The sequence below is a fragment of the Lynx rufus genome, unplaced genomic scaffold, assembly GCF_022079265.1.
Source record: "Lynx rufus isolate CCGP_SWC_20201006 ecotype Redwood Valley unplaced genomic scaffold, mLynRuf1.p SCAF_2, whole genome shotgun sequence".
In the NCBI taxonomy this organism is placed as follows: domain Eukaryota; kingdom Metazoa; phylum Chordata; class Mammalia; order Carnivora; family Felidae; genus Lynx; species Lynx rufus.
In genome coordinates this window covers 121,567,770-121,587,141 of record NW_025814834.1, presented here as the reverse complement: position 1 = coordinate 121,587,141, position 19,372 = coordinate 121,567,770, and the positions used below count along the sequence as shown (strand labels likewise).

At 38.4% G+C, this 19,372-nt stretch overlaps 1 protein-coding gene across 2 annotated transcripts in view; it reads right to left on the bottom strand.

Moving 5' to 3' along the window:
• Positions 1 to 331: 331 nt before the first annotated feature.
• Positions 332 to 19,372, bottom strand: part of GDAP2 (ganglioside induced differentiation associated protein 2) — a 59,726-nt gene continuing 40,685 nt past the window's right edge. Inside the window, exons 11-14 of one of the 2 annotated variants that reach the window (XM_047082497.1) lie at positions 17,179 to 17,318; positions 16,447 to 16,501; positions 4,761 to 4,904; positions 332 to 880 (exon numbers count right to left, since the gene is read on the bottom strand). In XM_047082497.1, coding sequence (XP_046938453.1) covers positions 833 to 880; positions 4,761 to 4,904; positions 16,447 to 16,501; positions 17,179 to 17,318 — 387 coding nt within the window. In that variant the 3' untranslated portion in view covers positions 332 to 832. Of the gene's footprint in view, positions 881 to 4,760; positions 4,905 to 16,446; positions 16,502 to 17,178; positions 17,319 to 19,372 lie in introns of those variants that run through there. The other variant, XM_047082499.1, reaches the window with a different exon arrangement.

Genomic DNA, 19,372 nt, shown 5'->3' with positions numbered 1-19,372 from the left:
TAAGAGCCAAACAAAATCACACCTCTGGGAAGACCATGCTCTTGAAAGGGTCACTGATCGAGTCTAAGAGATACCTTTCACTTAAGAGTACTAATAAGTGAAGTCCTCTAAAATAAGGCAACCAAATCACCCATGATTATAGGAAAAATGCGGAAGATATGGTCTTATTGTCCTCCACTACTGAGACCAGAACAGTGGCAATCTTAACAAATCATAAATCCAAGGAACTTTAGTCCTTAAATCTTTGTCTTAACTAGTGCAGTAAGATTCTAAGACCTATATTTTGCTAACGATTTTGGTATTTTGATCAAATACATTTCCACATCCTTGATCCCAGACAATTCTCTTTTATCATAACCAAATTATCTGCATAAAATGTAGTGCCATGATCTGAAGCAAACAATGCATCTATGGTCAGCACACACTGGTTCTATATATTTTGAGAAACAGTGAAGTACACAAAGGAAGCGTGCAATGTTAGAGAGATGGCATGGACAACATTGGTGGCTGGTCTAACGGAGAATCTAGTGTCCTCTCAGGAAACTGAAGATACTCAAAAGTTGCTCCCCGATTTCTATTAACAACCCTCTAAAAATGAACATTTTCATTTGATACAAATATACAAATTTAAAATAAGTGTGCAGTTCGGAATGGCCTACCATTTTCAGATTGCTTATGTGCCAGAAAATATACAGTCAATAAAAAAATACCAGAGAGGTGGGGACAAAAGGCTCTCTGGATCTGAAGAGCAAAAATGAATATCACTTCAATAGGTAGCAATTCGTGGAGAAAGTGACGTCCCTGGAAACCAGTAGCGCTAAAAGATGGCAGGTCACAAATCTGGTGATGGGGGATAAGATGTATAGTAAGGCCCATTTTCCTGTGGAAGAAAAAAAAAAAGACAAGAACATTAAGTAATAAAACCAATTCAAATGGGAATGTGAAAGAACGGGATTTACAGTCGGCGATATGGCCTCTGTAAAATGTCTAGCACATGCGTGGCCCTGAGCAAGGCCCTCAGCCATCAAACCAGGTCCGCTGGAGTCAGCCAGAGCTGGTGTAGAGTAGGCAGAGGTAATCAGGATGGTAATATTTTTAAATAACCTCATTACTTAATATTTAATTCTATATACCAGACACTTTATCGGCACTTTCCTTTCATTATCCCTTCATATTCTCACATAATGCCATGAAGTAGATAACATCCTCTTTTTACAGAAGAAGACACCAAGGATCACACAGCTTGCAGAACTCACCCAAGGCCAGCCAGCAGTAACCAGAAGAGTCTGAATTTAAATCCTCGTCTATTCAAATCTAACACCCAGATTTACTTTTTTAGACTGTATTGTCTTACTGTGTGCTGCATCTTAAATTAACGTAGAATGGTGGAAAACAAGAGTAAGGGCAAATTTCCTGACTTCATTTTGGCTAACTTTATCTTAATAAAAAAATGAAGACAGTTCACTTTATGGTAGACGGACCTCTGATTATACTTATTGGACTTAGGATTCATTTCTCATATCTAAGGAAAGTATTTGACAAAAAACTTGTTTGTCAGTAAATCATAAACAGAACTGTTTAGCACCAATGTAGATAATAATTAGGAAAGCAGAATGGCGGACAGATGAAAATAGCATTGCTTTACGGTACATTTACATTATTGGTTATGACAGAGCATTAAATGTATCTGGTTTTGAACCCAGTAGGTGGCTAAATGTTATCTAAGGGAATCAAAAGCTCTAATATTCTTCAGAGCAGATGCTCTAGGGCAAGAATTGATCTTGGGACCTTAGCCCGGAAAACAAGAGAATATCTAGGAAAACTTACTTTCTGATTACAAATCTGACCAGATATTAAAAACATTTCTAAAAATTAGGTAGAAACAAATCCTAGGATTGGCTGCCTTTCATGTTATTTGAAAAAAAGTTAAGGAAAGCCTTTTTGTTTTTGTTTTGTATTTCAGAATTGCCCATCAAGATCTTTCATACTAACCAATCCTATATCCTCAACACGCATGGAAGCTATGCTTACGAAACATGCCTCAACAAATAAATCAACTTTGAAGTTCATCTGAAAAGAAATGGTTCACTATCTGTCTTTAAGATTTCTCCGTTCCATTCGACTACCATATTGTTTCAGGTTTCTTACATCCGCATTAAGTTGTGATGAAGTAGGAAGGGCAAATCTAATTCTTAATGCTATGAAATAGAGCTTTTTACATTAGTCTCACACTGTGCAAGAGACTGCCGTGCAATCTATTTTCTCTATTTCTGGAAACAGTCAAAGAACTTTGAAGAATTGTCGCCAGGTAAACTTGTATACTCTTCTTCGACTACATTTATAAGAGTGCTGACTGGCTAGCTCCTTTTCTGAAATCATCTCCGTACCATTTTGATACAGATAGATAAAAATTACCTTCTAGCTACCTTCAAAGGTTCCTTTCATTCCCATAAAACTTATGTCACTATTCTAAGTCACACAAGACCCAGAAAATAGAAGCCCGCTGAGACCTGCCAACAACAAACGCCACATCACACCTACTATGTGCAAGGCATGCCTGAACATGCCAGTAAATTAACCAACTCCATACTTATTTCCTTTTCTCTAATCATACTTTCAATTCTTCCTAGCAAGAGAAAATGTTTCCTTACAAGGCAATAACCAACCACCTATTGGATCTCCACCTCAGTGTTCCACGGGCCACCTCAAACGCAGTGTCACAAACTGAACAAACACACCGCCTGTCTCCTCTCTCCCACTCCAACACTGCCCCTGCCCCCCATGCTCTTCCTCCAAAATGCCCCTCTGGGGTGGCAGCCACGCCATCTACCAAGTCTCCCACGGCGGAAGCTCTGGTAGTCACTTTAGGCATCTTTGCCCTTTCATCTTCCTGAATGGCTTCCTCCGTCACCAAATGCTGTGGGTTTTATTTCCTAAAATGTCTACTTCTAAGATCTTCAAGCCCTTGCCATGAGCACTGCTGCTGCCCCAGCTCTAGTCTCCTTTCTCCTCCGATCCTCTACTCGCCTCTTCCTTGTCTCCCTGCCTCTAGTGTTATCCTTCTCCAGTCACGTTCTGCACTGTTGCTTTTGCCATGGTTCTAAACAGAAATATAATGGCAGTTCTCCCTTGTAGAACACTCCCCACTCCCCACAGAGCCAAAGTGCTGCAAGTAACATGTAAAGCTCTAGCATCTAGTGACCTGCCCTCTGCCAGCCTTTTCCACATTGTCTCCTGACACCTTCTTTAGTTTCTCCCCTTTTTTGTCCTTCTCTTTGGCCTTTATATATAGATGACCTGATATCTCAATTTTAGAAAGCTCTAGTACAGGCACAGAGAGATGATCCAATGACCCAAGTGTTACATTATAGGTTGTTTTATTAAAATGTAATTAATCACATCATTAATTAGGCCCGCATTTGATATACAAAATAGAAGAAAAACCTAAAACAAGCACACAAACAAAACAGACAGACAAAACCAGGCTAGAGTGTGGTGTTGATATTTAACGAAAGTCTGTTTTATGGGCCCCTAAGATTATAGAAAATGTGTTGGCTTAAAAAACAGTCGTTTGGGTTTTCTAACCAATGCAATCCAACTTGTATGTTCTACCCCAGAAAATATATTATAAATCCAGATACTAGCTTTGAACTGTCATTCCAAATTTTTGATCTCAAAATGTCTTTTAGTATCTTTCCTTTTATTTCCCGCTATCCATTTTTTTTAAATATTAAGAAGAGTGATATATAGTTCAAAAGAATAATAATAAGGTTATTTTCTACCCCAGAAATCTGCATGAACACAAATTGGTATTCTTCCCCCCCTTCCACATATTCAACAATCTTTCTATGATCCAGCTACTCCAATTACAAATCCTCTCTGCACAAAAGCCAAATACGAAATTTTATTAGTCATTAGAACACATTAAATACTTTGCTCTTCACATAAAGGAACACAGGAATTATAGCTGAAGTTAAAGAAATGGTGGAGAGAAAATGTCTTGTAGAATATTTATTTTGGTGTATACATGCTGTACAATAATTGGGGAAGAACAATCCATTTGAAGCTTAATATAACCTTCAAATATATTCCCTGATTCATGCATAATGTTACGTAATCAGCAACAGTTAAATAAGGAGACTGATGATCTTTTGGCCAAGCATGTTACTTACTTTTGTTTTGTTTTTAACTACTAAAGCGGTAGTGAGAATAAACACAAAGCGATGGATAGAGCTTTAATGAAACTCAAGAGTAGCCCTTTACTAGTGTTTGATATATTCACAAATTCATCTAGAAGTAATAATAATACTAGTGTTGCTTGTTCTTAAAAACATTAGATAAACTTTCAGCAAAATGAAACTTGCAGCAGGGTAAAGGCTAGGCTACCTTGTTTGAATTAATGCTGAAAATGTCAGACACCAAGAGATTCTTCTGACCTTACTTATGTAGATAAAAAGCGATTCAATCTTAAGGAAATTCGGCAGAGGTGGCAGAAAACTGACCATATAAGCAAGGGCTGGCTTCAAACCAGCAGAAAAATCTCCCATTGAAAAGTTAACTGAGGAAAAAGCTCTCTTAGGACAAAGCGTTTTCCTAGTTACTGCAGGAAGAGAATGTTGAATGATACTGTCAAGTTTACTAAAACACACGAATTGCATTAATACCATCTTATAATAAAAGGATGCTGTGCGCCTAAGCAGGGCCCCATAGAGCAGTTAAGATACTACACCGGGTGAGGGAGAACTCCTGGAACTTCTTACCCTGGCATCATATTCAAGGACAAAAGGTGGAAAATCAATCTGTTCTGGTGATATGGCAGAAAATAGCTGGTGGAGGCTGTCCACATGGTGGATTTTGTCCTTCAGTCCTGAGACAGAAAAGGTGGTAAAAAACCATGTTGATACCTAATCAATAGAAGAGAAACACAATTTAAGCCAGGGGCCAGTGTTAGAAATGCACAACGTGATTCTGAAAATTTATACTAGAGAGAAACTATTATTTCAAAGTTGAAACTGATGTCAGAAAAAGCTTATAATGAGCTGTATTTGTCAAAGTGCAGGTGGTAGCTCATCAGTGAATTATGCAATTAGTTTAGTGGATTATGGACAGAATTAAAAACAACCACAATGAAAAGGAAACACGCTAGGGCAACAATTACTAGGGAAGGTGATAAGGGGCGAGCCAAGTGTTTCATAAAGCTTTCGCTTCTGTGAGGTGTCTGTATGCTTCCATGTGTAGTGTGTTGTCACATAATATACGCTTCTTACTGTGGGTTGTGGGCAAAAGGACCCTGCATTATTTGGTAGAATAATGGATTCAGTGGTACTCTGAAAATGGTTAACATTTCCAAATCTCAGAAACTCATCATTTTTCCAAATGAGACCGCGAAGAAAATTTGTGCCGAAATGTGATACATTTATTTTTCATTTGACATTTGGCATGCAGTCTTTCTTAGTCAAAGTGAATCTTCTGTGAACGTGAAGGCACCTTTACTCATTTCAGTTTACAACATGCAAACCCTCTGTAAGAGCCAGTCTGCAAAATTTGTTGCAAAAAAGAAAAATTATTAACAGCAAACAATAGTGACATAAACTAGGCAACAGCTGGAACTCACAAATTATTGTTCATCGCTCTCAATTGCTGATCTAATCAGTCATGTTTACCAATGGCTTACACAACGGCTCTGCGCAGTAGGTGCAATATTGTCGCTATCCCCATTTTATTTACAGAAGGAAATGTGCATACGAACGTGTGCCCTGGGGACAGTGCGCTACAAATGTACAACTGGGCACGTTACAAATACAGGACACTTTGGATATCTGCCACTGATGCCAGTCATTTTGTTAATTTCTTTTGTATAGTCTTACCACATTTTCCACTGGCTGTCCAAACCTTTCACATATTCTAGGCCCCTAATATGACATACCTCCTTCTCCTTCACGCTTTCTTACAAGAAAAGGCATGAAAGAAGAGAGACAACACTGCACTGACTTATCAGGATCCTGTCCAGATTTGCAGAACTTGGTAGAGACTCATTTTCAATCATTATTTCTCCCTTCCAGCTCCAGATTACCCCTTCTATTGAGTTCTTAATACCAGAAATTTACACTGCATTTAGAGCATTTATTCCTGCTTCCTAGGATTTCAGTTTCTTACGTCCATTTCTATAATTTCCCTAGTACTTGGCAGACAATCATAGAATAACAGCCTAATGTTTTGTGAGACACAGACAGAACCAGCATTCTCAAAATATTTGATAAAGAAAGAATAAATAAAGATAGGACTTACTTTACAATGATTTTTATAGCTTGAGTCACTATTTTATTTTGGCTACACTACCAATGACTGGCATAAGGCCTCAAGTATTAACATTAGCCTCTCCGCTACCCTCTCCCCCTGCCCCCAGTATTACCAAGTTTATTTAAAGGGGGGTGTTGGAGGGGAGGGGAGGCATTTGGCCTTGCTAGAACTAGGCGAGTTAATTTAAATCAAATTGAATAGTCACTCAATTATATACTCCCAATCAGTTTTTGACATCAGTTCCTTTAAAGCACATGCTGTTATATACCTCACGAATGTAAACTTCTGCAAACTAGGTTAGTGAAACTTGCAGATTAGAAGAAGCTCTCAGGCTGGCCACAGAGGTAGCTAATAAACCAGTAAGAGCTATGGAGAGGTCACAGACATGTTACAGATTCCAGAAGGAGCTTAAGAAAATTAGAAGATTGTAGAGTCTGGACAGAGAAGAACCAAAAGGCTGTGTTAAGACAGTAAACATTTATGCAAGGCATAAACATCTGCTGGTCATCTGTGTCCTAAGCATTCAGTTGTACGTCAAACAGGAAAACAATGATAGAGCCGCTCCTCTAAAGGGAGCTTAGAGCCTAGTAGAGGAGCCAGATTATAAGCATGAGACTAACAACTAGCTAAGGCAAAATGTACTGACTATAATGAATGGCCCACAGAGACACGTGACTACCTATGTATGCAAGGAGCCCCAGCCACTTGGAAAAAGGGAGAAACATACAGAGCTATAAGGGCCTATGCAGAAGACTTTTGTGCCATTGTTCTCTTGCCTCAAAACCCTTTTACATGCTGCTTTTATAGTCCTGACACCCTTTCCCTCAATTCTTTGCCTGGCTAAGTGTTCTTCAGAGCTCAGATCAAAATTCACCCCAATGAGGAGGCTTTCTTTTACCACCCTCCACCCAAAGCGGAAAAGGAGCCTCCTTCTAAATGTTCCAACAACACTTTGTTTACTCATGTTACTGCAAAGCTAGCAATAGTATTATATTATCTGATTCTCTAAATAGACTATAAACTCCCTAATGTGGGGAATGTCTTATTCAATACCATATTCATAGCATCCAATTAATGCCCAACCAAAAAAGTAAGGAATTCAATGTTTTGGAAGAATTAACAAATGGAGTAATAAGAGTTTCTGAGCTTATTACTTTAATACTGTTTAGGGCTGGTTTAATGTTTCTTCATTCTACAATAAAAATATATTGCCCTTCATGGGGCGCCTGGGTGGCGCAGTGGGTTAAGCGTCCGACTTCAGCCAGGTCACGTTCTCGCGGTCCGTGAGTTTGAGCCCCGCGTCAGGCTCTGGGCTGATGGCTCAGAGCCTGGAGCCTGTTTCCGATTCTGTGTCTCCCTCTCTCTCTGCCCCTCCCCCGTTCATGCTCTGTCTCTCTCTGTCCCAAAAAATAAATAAACGTTGAAAAAAAAAATTTAAAAAAAAAAATATTGCCCTTCAATCGGTGCCTCAGTTTCTTCATCTATAAAATCAGCAAATTAGACTTAAATGATCTTTAAGGTCCCTCTTAATTGTACAGTTCTACGAAAGCACTCCTGCATATGCCACACCAGACCAACATGGGGGCGGCGGTGGTAAACTCAAAGAGATAGTTGGATTGGGGAAGTTGAGGCAGCGATATGTGAAAGAAACACATTTCTCTGTCGCACTTTCTGCCATTACCTTCTTCACATCCTCCATGTATTGCAAGAGAAAATTACTCAAAGTAGATAGAAGTAAAAACTCAGTTAACTTCTGCTCAGCAACCTGAGCAGAAAACTCAAGAACATTGTCTTCACTTTTTAAAATTTTAACTTTTATATAGCTTAACTTTTAATTTTCAATTATTTATAAGTCATATACATTTACATAGGTAAATTTGTATTACTTATTATCTACTATTTTAACAAACTGAAAAAAATGTAAAACTTGAAAAAGGACTGCTTTGATATTTTGTGAATGCCATAAATTCTTTCACCCAATTATTCACAAACGCAAAGCCAAGAACACAGAATCACAAAACAATATAAACTAGAAGACTGTTTACACACGTATGCACTAATCAGTTGGAGCCAGAATCAATGGTGGGTTTAAATTCTGTTACTTTGCCTTGTATTAGTAAACTTCTAAGGAGAAAAAGAGTAGTGATTTATATGAGCAGTCAATTTATTACCACTTTGGGTGGAGTGGCCTGGAAAAGATCTGAAGAGTATCAAAATCAGAACAATGTGATTCGATTGTTTTATTAGCCCTTGATTTCATCTCATTATTTTATAATTACAAACACCCCATTTAGAGTTCTTGACTTAGTATAAAATAATGGTGGATTTCATTACACATGGGTTTTATTCTCTCAATCCTAATTTTCCCCATCCCAAAATGTTATGAAGAGGTAATATAACAGTTTTCACTTTATTCATCTGGTCTTCAGCCTCTGCCCAGCCTGCCACTGACTCCTATCTGAAACAGTTCCAACGTGTGACAGCCAAGGCTAGTGGCTCTAACTCTGAAATTTCTGGTAATGTGTTTCCATCAAAGTCACAGGATGGATAGCTATTTATAGATTTTCTGTGTGGAGGAGGAGGGACTAAAGCCATATCTTAGCAAACAGTGGCTACACATTTTTATAAGTCTGGTATAAAGGAACACTATTCTGGTAAGTCTGCATTTGTAACAAAAGAAAATTATGAAAATGTTCAAATAGTCACTAAAGTTGGAAGGGTTTTACAGTGAATACCAGCATAGCCACCACTCAATCATTAACACTTTCCTTATGTTTTCTCTATCACATATTTATCCATCCGTCTATCCATCTGTGGATCTTACGTTTTTGCATTTGCAAGTAAACTGCAGACATCAAGAAGCTGTCCCCAAATACAGCATTCATCTAACTAGAGTTCAACGTTCACTCAGTTTCTTTGCTATAAAATTTACATTCGACGAAGTGCACAGATTTTGTGTGTACTTTTACTGTTTCACCAAATGCACACACTGGAGAGGCAAAAACTCCTATTAAGTTAGAAAACATTTTCATCACCCCAGAATGTTCCCTCATACTCCTCTTCCCTTATGGCCCTCTCCACGGAGGCAAACAATGTTTTGATTTTTTTTCTACCATGGATTAGTCTGGTCTGCTCTAGAATTTCATATAAATGGATTCATACAGTATAATTTTTATGTAAGGGTTCTCCTACCCAGCTTAATGTTTTTAAGATTCTAGCATGTGGTTCTGTCTATCAGTAGTGTGTTCTCTTTCACTGCCAAGAAACACTGCATTACGAGAATATACTAGAGCTTAATTATTCATAATCTTATTGATGGGTGCCTGGCTGTTTCCAGTCTTTGGCTGCTATGACTAAAGCTGCTATGCACGTTCTCATAGAAGTCTTTTTTGGCACATAATTTTCATTTCATTTGGGTAAATACTTAGTGGCACTGATGGGTCACAGGCTAGGTATATATTTAGTTTATAAGAAATTTTCGTTAACTCTTTTCAAAGTAGTTGCATGATTTCCAACTCCCTCTTATGATGTAGGAGAATTCCTGTCACTTCACATCACTGTCAGTATTTGGTACTGCTGGTCTTCCAAATTTTAGCTATTCTGGTGGCAGTGTAGCAGTATTTCATTGCAGTTTAAAAAAACGTATCTTTTAAAATATAACTGACATATAATAAACTGCACATATTTGAAGTATACAATTTTTTAAGCATTGATACACACACACACACACACACACACACACACACACACACACACCCATAAAACCATCACCATAATCAAGAAAAAGGACATAGCTATCAGTCCTGGAGGTTCTCAGGGCCCTTTGCCACTCTCCCCTCCCACCCTCCTCCCATCACCCCCCCCTCCCTGTCTGCAGGTAATCGCTGCTCTACTTTCCGTAATTACACGTTCGTTTGTGTGCCCTAGAATTTTATACGAATGAGATCATACGGTGTGCACGCTTGTCTGGCTTCTTTTACTCAGCATAATTACTTAGAAATCCATTCGTGTTGTGATGTGCATCAACACTTCATCCTTTTTCATTACTGAGTAGTATTCTATTGTATGGATATACGAGTTTGGTTATCAGTTCTTCTAGTGACGGGCATAGGGGGGTCGTTTCCAGTTTGGGGTTACAATACAACCTCCATGAGCGTTTGTGTATAAGTCTTTGTATAGATAGATTTTCATTTGTCTCAGGTAAATACTAAGAGTGGAATGGCCAGATCACATGGTAGGTGTACGTTCAGCTCTTTAAATAAACTGCCAGATTGCATTCCAAAGCTTCTGTAACATTTTACATTCAGATCAGCACTGCATCAGAATACCAGTTCTTCCACATTCTCACCAACATTTGGTATGGGCACTCTTTTAAGTTTTAGCATTCTAACAGGAGTGCAATGATACCTCATTTTTAATTTGCACCTTCCCAATGACCAATTATATTAAACATCTTTTTGTGTGCTTATTTGCCATCTATATATTTTCTTTGGGGAAATGCTAGCACAAATTTCTTGCCCGTTTCTAAACTGAGTTTTTCCTTATTAGTGATTTCTGGGATTCCTTTATTCTAAAGAGAAATCCTTTTTCAGATAAATGCTTATTTACAAAGATTTCTCTCAGGCTGTAGCCTCATCTTTTCACTCTCTTAACCATCTTTAAAAAGGCAGAAGTTTTTAAATTTGATGAAGTCCAATTTTGTTTATGGGTTGTGTTTTGGTGTTGTATCTAAGAAATCTTTGCTTTACTCAATGTCACAAAGCTTTTTCTCTTATATTTTCTTTTTAGAAGTTTAACACTTTTACATTTTACAATTAAGGTCTTTGACCCATTTCCAGTTCATTTTTGTATGTGATGCAAGACATGGGTCAAAGTTGTTGTTGTTGTTTTACATATAGATATCTAATTGTTCCAGCATCATTTGTTGAAGAGAATGTTCTTTTTCCACTGACCTGACTTCACACATTTCTCAAAAACCAGTTATCTCTATACACGTGAATCTATTTCAGGGTTCTCTATTCTGCTCCACTGATCTAGATGTCTACCTTTATGCCAATACCTTGTGCTGTCTTGAGTACTGCAGTTTTAGAATAAGCTTTGAAAGCAGGGAGTGTTGGTCCTCAACTTTGGTCTTCTTTTAAAATTGTTTTGGCTCCATTAAAAAAAAAAAAGTGGGGAGGGGGTGCCTCGATGGCTCAGTCAGTTTAGCGTCCGACTTCAGTTCAGGTCATGTTCTCACGGTTTATGGGTTTGAGCCCCACGTCGGGCTCTGTGCTGACAGCTCAGAGCCTGGAGCCTGCTTCTGATTCTATGTGTTCCTCTGTCTCTCTCTCTGCCCCTCTACCACTCATGTTCTGTCTCTCTCAAAAATAAATAAACATTTAAAAATAAATAAATAATAAATAAAATCGCTTTGGTTCTTTTATCTTTGCATTTTTGCTTGTCAATTTCTACAAAAAAGCTTGCTGAACTTTTGATTGGCATTGAATCTGTACATTTAGCAAGCACTGAGATTTTGACAATAATAGTGTCTTCTAACCCCCAAATACAGCATGTCTTCCTTTATTTATGCCTCCTTTCTCTCACAAATGTTTTGCAATGTACACAACTTGTACAGTGCACGAGTCTTTCACATCTTTTGCCCTATTTACCCATAAGCACTTAATAGATTTTGAAGCTAATATAAATAACATTATCTTTTAAATTTCAATTGCACTGCCTGTTGCTAATATATACAACTGACTTGTGAATACTGATCTCAAACCCTGAAGCCCTGATAAAACTTACTTATTAATTCTACTAGTTTTTCTGAGGATACCACAGGGTCTTCTACATAGATGCTCACGTCATCTGTGAATAAAGACAGTATTATTTACTCCTCTCTACATCTAGAGGCATTTTGCTTCTTTTTCTTGCCATATTACACTGGTTAGAACCTCTGGTACAATAATGAATAAAAGTGGAGAGAGCAGACATGCTAAAAACCAACCTAATCCTCCTGTCTCCATTAAAGAAAAATATTCAGTAGCTACTGGGTGAACAAAATATAAACGGATTATCAGATGTGGGGAAATAGTCAAGTGATATCTTTAAGTGCTACAGAAAGAAAAAAATTAGCCACCCACTAAGCATAACAAAATAGTAGGAATGTTGATATAACAGATGTTATCTGATAAGACTATGTAATCAGAACTTTACTGAACAAAGAGCAGGAAAAGCCTTTCATTTAACTGATTGTTCCAACACTGTACTTTTCTTTTTCTTTCTTTCTTTCTTTCTTTCTTTCTTTCTTTCTTTCTTTCTTTCTTTTTTTCTTTTCTTTTCTTTTCTTTTCTTTCTTTTCCTTCCTTCCTTCCTTCCTTCCTTCCTTCCTTCCTTCCTTTCTTTCCCTCCCTCCCTTCCCTTCCTCCCTCCCTCCCTTCCCTCCCTTCCTTCCTTCCCTCCCTCCCTCCCTTCCTTCCCTTCCTTCTTTTCCTTCCTTCCTTCCTTCCCTTCCCTTCCTTTCCTTCCTTCCTTCCTTCCCTTCTTTCTTTCTTTCCTTCCTTCCTTTCCTTCTTTCTTTCCTTCCTTCCTTCCTTTTCTTCCTTCCTTCCTTTCTTTAAGCCTGGCCAAACAGCATTCTCATAAGCACTTAATTAGCACTTACTATGCTATTCCAACACTGAGGAAACCAAAAAAAATTTGCAATTTTTAAAAGGATTACTTAAAATATTTCATGCAAATTTTTAAATGTTTCTTTTTTGAGAGACAGAGCATAAGTGGGGGAGGGGCAGAGAGACAGAGACAGAGACAGAGAGAGAGAGAGAGAGAGAGAGAGAGAGAAGGAGACACAGAATCTGAAGTAGGCTCCAGGTTCTGAGTGTCAGCACACAGCCTCACGCAGAGCTTGAACTCATGAACTGAACCATGAGATCATGACCCGAGCCGACTGAGCCACCCAGATGCTCCTTACATGCAAATTTTAAGATGAGAAATTCAACAATTCTGTAAACAATCAGAAAGCGAAAAGTGAAAAACATTCTCTCAATGAAGTCTTCACTCATCTCTTACTATGAAGGGTAATGAGGACTTTTCACTACTTATCTTACTTAATTTCTCCACGGTGCTTTAAAATAATGACTACTTCTACCGTCTTTGACGCTTTTCCTGTCCACTGGCTCCCACAACATTAGTCAATCTTGGCTCTCTGGAAGATCTTCACATTACTGCTCCTTGGTCGCCCTCCTTGATCCCAGGGCTCTGTCAACTTTAGCTGTCTTCTTTGTGATTTTATTCATTAGCATATTTAAAGAGTTAAAGCACTATTTGCTTGATGGAGACTCTCAGATTTATATCCTAGTCCATGATCCCCTTTATCTGATGACAGCTAGAAGTCATGAATGACACAGTCCTTTCATTTACTAAATAAATAAATCCTGGGTTTTATGCTGAACTAAGTCCTCTTTTCTCCAAACCCCAATGATATAGTCAGAATTTTTTTTTTTCCTTGCCTGGGCCTGAGTTTGGCCAACTTTTGCAAAGGACTCCACTGTAAATATTTTAGGCTTCCATTAACATTCTAAGAAAATATCATTAGGCAGGCCTGAAGGAACAGTGGTGTGCTCTACTGCAGGCAGGACAGTATGGATATGGACTAGGAGGTAGCTGTGTCCTTTCAGATACAAGACGGTGGTGGGACGAGCTCACGCAGAGGCAGCGGGACTAATGGCACAGGCATGGATTTGGACGGTAGTGAGCACACAGAACTGATGTAATAGGATGTTTCCCTGGCTCCTGGCTTGGGCACCTGAAGGGCAGTGGTCCCACTGACTAGGACAGGAAATATAAATAGCAGTTTGGGAGTGAGTAGGGGAACACAGGAGTTATTCTGTTTCTCAAATGTTGAACTTCAGGGGCCTGTAAGACATCTAAATGAAGATACTTAATCAACAGTTCAACATTCACGTCTAAGCACAGGAATGACAATGAGGAGGAGGACGATGGCGACGATGATGATAGTGGTTAACGTTTCCTGAGCGTTTATTATAGGTCAGGTAAAATTTTAAGCATTTTGTAGGTATTAACTAATGTTATCCTCCCAATAACCCTACAAGGTGAGCACTGTTATTATTATCTCCGTTTTATACAAGATGATATTAAAGCACAGAGGTTCCATTATTTGCCTGAGATGATAAACTGGTAGTTGGCAGAGCTGGGACTAGAACCTGAGTCTTGGATTATGCTTTAAACATTGGGCTTTTCTGCCTCCCCTGACATGTATGTATTTGGGAACCGCATATATATATTTGAGGGTTGCTGAAGACACAGGAATGAAACAAGGTACAGAATGAAAGAAAAGGATGAGGGTTTGGGAACACTGACATTCCAAGGATAAGCAGGAGCAGAGAGAGGGGACAGCATAGGAGACGGAGAAGGAGCAGCTCGAAGTGCGAGAAAACTCAGCAAGGTTACGTTTCAAGGGAGCCAAGACAAAGTGTTTCAAGGAAGAAGGGACCGGCTGGGATTAAGGCTGCAGGGAAAACAGGTACGACGCAGATGACCAGTGATTTTGCTGTGAGTCGCTTTAGTTGCCACAGTGGCACCTGAATGAGACTGGAGTAAATTAAGGTGGATAAAAAATGGAGACAGTGAGTGCAGAACGTAGGTCACGCTAAAAAATTTTGGTTGTAAAGGGGAGGAAATAGAAGTGGAGGCTTTAGCATGTTTAAAAGTTGATGAGTTAGATCCAGAAAAATGGGAGGAGAAAGACAAAGACAAAAACTGCTGAAGAGAATTCCTGAGGAGACGGAAATGTGTTGTGTAGTTGATGAGTGGAGGCTCTCCAATTAAAATGTCTAGATCCAAATCCAAACTCCACTACTTACTAGGTGCTTACCTCAGAAAAGTTACTTACTCTCTCAAAGCATCAATTTCCTTGCCTGTAAAGTGGGCATAAACTACTATCTACTTCATAGATACAAGACTTTAACAAGATAATGCGTGGGAAGAGCTGGCACACAGGAAGCGCTTAGAAAACATCAGCTCTTATTACTAGGGGATCCAGACCACCAGGTAGAAGGTCGGCCCTTCATTAAGAAGAAACACATTTTTTTTTGTGACAGAAAAGGAGCTAATGATAGGAACAGATGTCAGGTAAGCTTGGGGTGGGAGGGAGAGGACAGAAAGCTTTTTACTGATGCTTTTGATGTTCTTGGTCAAGAATAAGGCAGGGCCAACTGTTGGAATGAGGGGCTGCTTGAGGAGAATGTGTCCTTCCTGGGACATACCGTCTAGTGAAATACCAGGGGGGCCTTAGCAGTGAAAGCTCCGTGTCTGCTTAGAAGCCCCCAGTCACATGGCTCTAAGATTTCTCCATCTGTGTTCAGCAACCCAGATACGAGAGTGAAGAAAGCAGAGTGGCGAAATGTCTCACGACCAGGTTTTGATGAGCAAGTGTGATGAACGATACTGTAGGCATTAACAGCAGTGACTGAAGTGACAGGGCAAGGGTTTCAGGCTGGACAGGGAAGAAAATAAAGACCAAAAAAAAAAAAAAAAAAAAAAGATGATATTTTTAGAAAAAGTAAAAGAACCAAAGGAGTGCATGTGTTGATGAAGTCAAAATGCAGGACTAGATATTAGAGATATTAGGGATGTGATTGTGAACAAGACAGCTGTAATCTAGCTCTCACAAATCCTGCAGGCTAGCATAAAGTAGAAAATTAAACAATTAATTGGAATTAAAAATTAAAATCTTAAGGGGGAGTATAATGCAGGAGTACCTACTTGTTGGCAGAACGGGTCGGGGAAGGCTTTCTATGGAAAGTAACTACTGAGCAGAGGGGCAAACAGAAGTTAGCACGAGCAGAGGAAGGAAAGCGCATTCCGTATCAAGAGCGTGAGCGAAGTCCAATGAACACAGAGCATGAAGAGGCAAGCAAGAACTGAGAGGCGGACAGCCTGTATGCGTTGCCTACAAAGATACTAGACTTAACGTGGGACCAAAGCATTTGGATCATGACTGAAAATCACTGAAAAGGAACAGTAGACAAAGAAATTGGCCATCACAGTGGTGATAGTGAGAATTAAGATGTTGAAATAGATCTTAAAATGTTGGCATGCAGTGAACTTAAATGTGAGATTTAGCTAAAGAGAAACACACTGTACCTTTGAACGAAATGTTGGATGAACAAAATAAACAGCCTTCAAATTCCTCTTGTATCTAATGCGAAATAAAAACATGGGTCAGTATGTCATGTTATAGACAATTAACTCTTTGCTAGAACACAGACATATATTCACAAAGGGGAAAAAAATTTTAAACGGGTCTAGTTTACATATTGAATTTTAAGTGAAATGTCAAAAAATAATTCAGGGGACATTTCATTATTTAAAGTATCCATTGTATAGAAGATATTGTTTCTCTTGGCTGTGACAGAGCCAACTACAGGTAAAACAAAGTAAATTCATATCTAACAAAAAGTTATGTGCCTTTTTTTATACTGTACTAGAATATCTGAGATCATATCATGAATTATAAAACTCATGGGTCACTGGTCAAATGAAATAATATTTATAAATGTATTTTGAGAAGAGTAACACACCTAATTAACAGAAGGTAGTATTTTTGTTATCTTATATACAAAGATTGGTAACGACCCCAACCCTTTCGCAAGATGTTTAAAAGCAGCAAAAATTTTACATATGAATTTACTTAAATGCAAAATACACTGGAGTTAAGGAGGGACTCCTGATACTAAAATATCTGATCTATGTGTGATAAAAATCTTTGTTACATGAAATATCTTTTCACAGAATACACAGCAATGTTTACTACTCATTAATATTAGGAAAGAAAGAAGCTATCTCCCCTCTTCATAATTTGCAAAAATAACTAACTTGACATCAACAACATCGTAGAGTTTCTTCAGGAAGTCAGAGTCCAGGTGATTGTATTCACTGGTCAGTGTGTGAAAATATACTAATACATATTCCTTCACAGCAATGTGATCCATTACATGGATGAAATATAAGAGAGCCTAGAAGGAAAAAAGAAGTAAACGTAAGATCATCTTGCATAAGTAGTCAATTTCGCAGAAGCCAAGAGAGAGGCAAAACTCAGAAGATGAACCTAATTGATGCCCCAGGCACTACAGATGGACATCTCAGACTAATGAGTATCAATTCTCTTTGAAAAAGAGCTTCAGGAAAGTGAACCTAGCCAGTGTTTACCAGTTCTCAGAAATGCTACAGTAGGATCCCTTTCTGCCTTTTTCTAAGGGCTGGAGGAGAACAATCAGTCTCTATGTGCTCAAATAACTCTTCATATACTCAAAAGAGTTCTTCAGTCAATTGCGAGGTTTTCCCTCTCTAGGATAATGAATTGTAGAAGTACAACTTCTAGACTTCTGATCATTCTTGAAGTTTCTGCCTGAAACTCAATGAAAATCTTTGCAGTCTCTAGTGGGATGCAGACTTATGGCTCTCATGTAACCAAGAATTACTACAGAAGGACATTCTGAGTGATGCCTCCCTCCCATGGCTCACTTGGAGGACTAATTTTCTTGGCATCTTTAATGTTGACCTGAAATGAGGAAAAGGACAACAGGTTTAGTCAGTAGATGGCAATGAGCCGGGCAGCATTTCTAGAGCTCTGAAAGACTCAAATTTAATGTGACCCAGATCACATTAGAGAAACACTTCATTGTAAGAAGGATGAAATTTAAGAGAAACATTAAACACGGAGCAGAGCTCCAATATGGGCAGGGCCAGGGTAACCCAGTGGTAACAGGCGATTTCCCAATTCTCCTCAGGATAGTCTTTGGCATTATCATGAGTAGACTAAAATGGATTAGCATCCAACTGCTACCAGAGCGGACGAAGGAGGAGGGCACTAACAACACACAGGATCCTTCCACTTTGTTGGTTTGGACCTCACAATGTATCTCATTATATTACATGAAATGATACATCATGGATATCCAGAACACCAAGCAAGTGCAGAGATTTATGTTTTTATTGGTTATCACATTATTAATGATGAGAATGAATGTTATGTTGGTTGTTAATGACACAAAACAAATGGCTACAAGTAGAAACTTAGTAATGATATAATTTGCATCAGTCGAGCTTTTCCTGTGCATTTGTGTGTGTGTATTTTTATTATTATTTCTGCTTTTACCAGACTGCTTTTGGCCCTCTTTCTATCCACTCTCCACCCCCTGCAGGGCAATTAAGATACCCATTTTCAGCTTTAAATTCCCCATCTTTAACTTAAATGTTTTTCATTATAAGGAAGTATAGCCACATGACAGAAAAATGTAGAAAACAAATTCTCCCCAAAACCATGACATCCATTTTGAAATATTTACATTTTGAGTTTTTACCTTTATGCTGAAAACAAAACAAGTTAAAGTCAGGGTATAGGCAATTAATGCACCACTTTTCTATTGATATTACATTACAAATATTTCTCTATAGTACTGTATTTATTTGCCTTTGTAACCATAACCTTTAAGGGTCACAAAATACTCCATCTGTGGATATGCCATAATTAATTGTTAGAACTTTAAGTCATAGTTTTGTGGTACAAACCAGCCCATGGGAGCATGCCAGGTCCAATGTTTCCATAATTTTTTTTTTTTTTTTTTACCTAAACACCAGTGACTGGGAGCCTAAGGACTTAGCCAGAAAGCAATGATCTGCTTTTGTACAAATGTGTTTTATCTCAAAATTGTGTGCAATTTTTATATTTTTAGGTACAAAATTTGTTACTATGGTTAAGAACGATTTGTTAAAGTGATTTTCCTCTTTTGTAGTCACTTTCTAATACAGTGATGTTCTTGGATGACCTATGTATTTATCTTTTGGATTCAATGGTCTCTTGCCCAAGTATTCCAATTTGGGCAGCTTCAGGCTCTACAGCTACTTCCATACTCAGATTATTTCCTTAGTACAAATTCTGAGGAACAAAATTCCTGGGTCGATGGATGTGACCACTTTTATCATTTTAATTCATCTTTGATGACAATGATTATTATTTAAAAGTTCAGGCCAGTTTTGAAAGTGAAAAAAGATATCTCATTCTGATTCG